The 5727-nt window shown below is 36.4% G+C and overlaps 1 protein-coding gene across 1 annotated transcript; it reads right to left on the minus strand.

Moving 5' to 3' along the window:
- Positions 1 to 2014: 2014 nt before the first annotated feature.
- Positions 2015 to 5479, minus strand: MESP1 (mesoderm posterior bHLH transcription factor 1). Its single transcript, XM_075205199.1, has 2 exons — positions 4246 to 5479; positions 2015 to 3155 (listed from the first exon to the last, which is right to left on the minus strand). The coding sequence occupies exons 1-2, from the start codon at positions 5086 to 5088 to the stop codon at positions 3060 to 3062; spliced, it is 939 nt and encodes a 312-aa protein (XP_075061300.1). The 5' UTR covers positions 5089 to 5479; the 3' UTR covers positions 2015 to 3059.
- Between the last annotated feature and the right edge of the window lie 248 nt (positions 5480 to 5727).

Below are 5727 nucleotides of genomic sequence, written 5' to 3' on the forward strand. Positions count from 1 at the left end.
AGAGCAGAGAGGGCTGGCAGGCTGGAGGTTAGAGCAGCATGCATTGTTTTGCCCCTGGATGCAGAAACTCTTGAATCTGTTTACAAGAGCCTATTACTAATTGCAGTGGAATAATTACAACACATACAAAGAGTTGTAGAGAGTGTTATAAATATTACTCGATTGGTATTTTAGGCCCAAGATGCTTGATTTTTAAAGAGCTGCCTTGATGTCCTCTATTTTATTGGATCGGGGGGGGGGGGGTGTAGCTGGATGGATTGAAACTATGATCCGAATCAGTTGGGGGAAAAGCCAGATTCAGAGGCAAGTGCATGAATTTGACATTGGGGGGATCTAATTTGGCTTTTCACCAAAACAAATTAATATGGCTATGTCTAGTGTATAAATTCTCCACAAATCTAACATATAGTACCATAGAACACATATAGCAAGCTTTATTGAAATGTATAGAGACTACACAACAGTGCAAATGGGAACGTATACAAGTGGTTGTGCAGTGCTAGAAATATCACTGCTACGGTTTTCTTTATATTTAAAATAGTAAGTTTGACCCAGAGTGTTGGTTTCTGGCAGCTGCACACCCCCTGCACCTACCTATGCTGTTAACGTAATTCTCCGGCTGAAGATTGAGAGGCGTTGTGTACACAATGTAAATTTAAGCTAGTTAAGCATTCTGCTTTGAGCCAATAACAATTTAACAAAGCAGAGGTGCATAGTAAAGCACTATTGGGAATGACGTGCATCCACATACTAATCCACAAACCTAACCATAAATCATACTACAAATGCCCTCATTTGCATTATGCAGCTGATGAGGGAGATTGTGCAGCAGCACAATACACTTGGAGAAAAATACACTGAGACTCAACAGGTTTTCCATCAGAAACACAGCTGGAATATAAAGTCACAAAACTCCCAAGAATTGTCTCTCCTGAAATGAAAGACTTGTCATGCAATTCAATTTTATTTAAATTTTTCATTGGTTCAATCTTTTCTTTTTTGCCTATTATTAAGTTTCAAGTGAAAATACACTTCTCTTTTGTTTCATTCAGAGCCGTTTATCTTCAATCTGTCATAATCATCCAGAAGTTTGTATGCTGTATGAGAGACAAAAGGCTAGGTAGAACCGTAAGATGGGGCTAACTGCCATGAGAGGCAATTAAATCAATTAACCACTTAAGTGAAAGCGGCACAAACCTTTTTTACTTTGTTCTGCCGTACGACTAGGCAGCATTGTAAGAAAAGCGCAAGAAAATTATATTTTTGCCATATGCTAGAAATCAACTTTTTTGCTTTCATAAATAATGAGAGTTTGAAAAAAATATAAAATTCTTTCAAAATCAGTCCTAGCAGGTGTTGGATTAAAGCCATATGGACATTTGAATGAAATGATAAACCATAAACCACCTTCAAAAATCAAAAATGTTTTATTGTTATAGTTAAATAATATTAATAGTATGTATATATATATATTGTATTGACATACACTATATGGACAAAAGTATTCGAACGCCAAATCTGGTTGATTGCCATAGGCAACATCCTCACTTTTTCAAACCCACAGTTTAGTAAATATATCCCCAGGGCGCATTTACTAACATTGCATTTAGATGTAAAATATGCACTAGCTCATGATAACCAATGAGACAATTTCTTTCCTTGTCTTACTTCACGCAAGATGAATCAAAGCTAATTGTTGATTGGTTGCTGTGGTTCAGTGCAAATTTTGCACTTAAACACAATGGGCCTGAGTCACAAAGGAGAGAAAGCAAAAAAAGGAGTAAATGTGATCCTGGACAAACCATGTTACAATACAAGGGGTGCAAATTAGTTTATTATATGTCAGGAAAATACTGGATGTTTTTTCATGTAAAGCGCTACGGAATATGTTGGCGCTATATAAATAAATGATGATGATGATGATGATGATGATGATGATGTAGCACACAAATACTTGATAGCTTTATTTTTACACTGAAATTTAAAGTTGATATAGGAAATGTCCTACCCCAACTATAAATCTGATCCCACATTTTAAATTTACCTCCAATCCAACATTGTTTGGCCAAGGTGCAAAATTACTCCTTTTTTTTGCTTTGCTCTCCTTAATGACTCAGGCCCAATGTTAGTAAATGTACCCTAGTGTGTGGTCTTGAACATATAACCTGGAGACTTGAATGGCAGTAAAAAACAGAGATCTTTCTCTCATATTTGCTGTTGTACAAAAATATCTATGTATTCCTCAATTTGGAGTAATAATACATACCAGGGAGATATTTATAAAGACTCCTTCAGGGAATTCATTTCCATGTATATCTAATTGTGAGAGATTTATAGGATTCATAGACAGACACATGCTAAACCAATGTGACAGAGAGAATTCCAATAAATTTGTATTGCGAAAATTTAGCATCAGCTAGGGCAAATCAATACATTCTGAACAAAACAACAATTCACAAGGTTCCAATTTATAGAATGTTTAATGTATAACCAAACAGATGTATTTAAATAAAGCATAAACCTTGGCAAGAGTGAAAAATGTAGCACAGATACATTTACAATGTACTTGCAGCCATTAAATTGACTAGTACAGCATAAAGGACATTTTTCTTAGCATTTCTTATCAGCTGTGCAAGGGCTTGTGATCATCACAGCAACCAATAAAAAAACAATTTACACTAATAGATGGGATAATTGGAGGCAACTATTGCCTACACATTATAATATCAGTGACAGATGTACCAACATGCAATATCATTATTTTATATGTTTTACAGTTTTGAAAAGCATCCCAAACAGGAGATAAGATGACATATTAACATAAGTGACTGGCCAGTAAACAAATAAGAAAATATTGTGCTTGCTTTATATATTATATATAAATAAATAATTATGGTACTATATGACGTATATGCAAATAAATATATCCTATATACACACATAAAATACTTTATATTTACATATACACAGGATAACCAATCATCACCATTGGTAATAAATAAATGGTGATGATTATTATAACCAATGAGTCCTTAACATATGAAAACAAATAATATTTGTTAACAGAAATCCTGTATCTGGAGGGATTCATGGGCTTGAAACGTTGTCCAGAGATCTTTCTTTTCAAGCTCGTCCCACATATCATCGATGACATCCTGGAGGGCAAAAAATATATATGTTAAAATTCCCATTATTGCTGTGATACATTCAAGCATATTTTGTTTGTAATATGGTACTATATGTTAATTACAGATTGTTAGCCTACCAGGGGGTAGATTTACTAAAAAGTGGAGATGTTGCCTATAGCAACCAATCAGATTCTAGTTATTTATTTAATACATTCTACAAAATGACAGCTAGGACCTGATTGGTTGCTATAGGCAACATCTCAAATTTTTCAAACCTGTAGTTTAGTAAATATACCCCCAGGAATGTAACATATGCTAACAAAGACTCAGAATGTTCAAATAAATGCCACTGATGTACAGAGTATCAAACATTAAAGACTATATTTACTAAGCTGCGGGTTTGAAAAAGTGGGGATGTTGCCTATAGCAACCAATCAGATTCTAGCTGTCATTTTGTAGAAAGTACTACATAAATGAAGCTAGAATCTGATTGGTTGCTATAGACAACATTCCCACTTTTTCAAACCCGCAGCTTAGTAAATCTAGCCCTAAGTGTTATTTACTAATACTGGGCAAATCTGCACTAAAATTATAGCAACCAATCAGACTTTTGCTTCCATTAGACAGGGATTGATTGCTGTGTTTTTAGTGGAGATTTGCACACATGTTAAATAACCCTCATTGCCAGCAACATAATAATTTGCATGCAGAGGGCTGAGCTGAAAATATTAGTGCTCAATATTATAAATAATAATAACGGTATTGTAGGTATGGTATACATGTCTCAATCACTACTTATTTCCTTTCTATCATCTCTATTGGGAAGTCATTCATCCAATCAATAGAAAACATGCCTTAACTTTTCCCTAAATAATCTTTTTGACATTTGTCCATATAAAAAGTATCAAAGTTATTTATGGGGACAGCAGTATACATGTTACAAATATATACGCTTAGAGACCATATGCTAATGAAATACTTATGCAATATATCTGAGGCTATGGAAGCTAATTGGGTGGCTAAGGGCTTGGCAGCTCTGTGGTACATGCAACACATTGACATAAGGTCAGCATACTAATGACATACATTTACTTAGAGAAATGAGAACAAAACATACCTGAGAAAACCCCAGGTCTGGGGAAATAGGTGGCTGTGCAGCATATTCCTCTTTCATGTGGGATATTGCCGTTAAATGAAGTGGTGTGGAGTTCATGGCACATGGAGAGAATCTATCTCCCTCTTCAGACAGCCCTTCATCTGTGAATTTAGAACACTGCATCTCGGGTAAGGAGAAGTTTGTGTCCATGACCCCAAGTCTTGTCTGCTCTGGGAATGTTCTTGGAGAAGCAGAATAATGGGGAAAGGTTTCTGGCAACTGTGGACCTGTCACTGAGCAGATTTCATGCATATTGCCTTGACAGCAGCTGAGACCAACTGGGCATGTGGATCTTCTGAGTCTTTCCTCTCTTCTTTTGGCCAGTGTCTCATCATCCAGGCCAAGAACTTCAGAGAGATGTGCAATGTAGCGAATTGTTAGGCGCAGCGTCTCAATTTTTGTTAAGGTTTTACCTACTGGTGCCACAGCGGCAGGTAGGTATTGTCTCAGATTCTGAGTAGCAGTGGACAGATTCCTCATCCTCATCTTCTCCCTCTCACTGGCACTTTGTCTATGGCTTGGAACTGTCCTGTTTCTTATGTTGTGGCTTTTCTTGGTTGACACTTCCTTCTGTTTTCTTTGCAGAACTTCTGTCTGGGACAGGGCTGCTTGAATGCTGTTGTAGGTGTCTTCAGGGAAGGCACAGGATTGATATGGAGGCGAAAAGCTGAAGGAGTCTGTGGAGGATGTTGGTGAAAGGCTGCTGTAGCCTTCAGAATCAGGATACCCCCATTGCTGAAGTGTAGTATTCTCAGGAAGCAACATATTCTCCTTGAACTGCACCTCTGCTGGAGAGAGATCCATGTGTCTGCTCCTCTTGTCAGTGTCTTGTGGAATGCTGAAGGGGGCTGTTCAGCCCAGGCTTTATCCTGAATGCAGAGGTGTGAATTGTCACCTTGCCTGGCACCATCAACATATCAAAGTTTAATAGGACTGAGCAGGGGGTCCTTGGAAAGAAGGTTCTCAGAGTACCAAGTGTGCAATTTCACCCCAACAAAATGAACTAAAAATGGACTGTTGGGGTCAATTACGCAAGAAACCTATATGGTAAAGGCATTTAAGCTATTTACTTACAGTTAATTACAAAAATATTGATGAGTCTTGCTATTGATGAAACTAGTTCCTAACATAATGCAGACTTCTCCAATCTTCCTATCTCAAAGAATGAAACTATCATTAATTGTAAAAGTTCTAATTAACCTGTAGGTGTTTCCTCAAATATAAAACATTTACATTTCTGATGATATTTTTATAAAGAGAAAAACAATACTCCAGATTACACAATAAGAAAAAAATAGTATATGAATCTTTGAATAACCTCTGTGAAGTTCGATGTCATTTATTCTCAATTATAAGACTTTGGGGGTTATTTACAAAAAATATTTAATATTTCTGAAAGTTAATAAACTGATATGTTCTTTTGAAACTATTTCCACATAGGCA

Source organism: Mixophyes fleayi, chromosome 4 (genome assembly GCF_038048845.1).
Source record: "Mixophyes fleayi isolate aMixFle1 chromosome 4, aMixFle1.hap1, whole genome shotgun sequence".
NCBI classification, from domain to species: Eukaryota; Metazoa; Chordata; class Amphibia; order Anura; family Limnodynastidae; genus Mixophyes; species Mixophyes fleayi.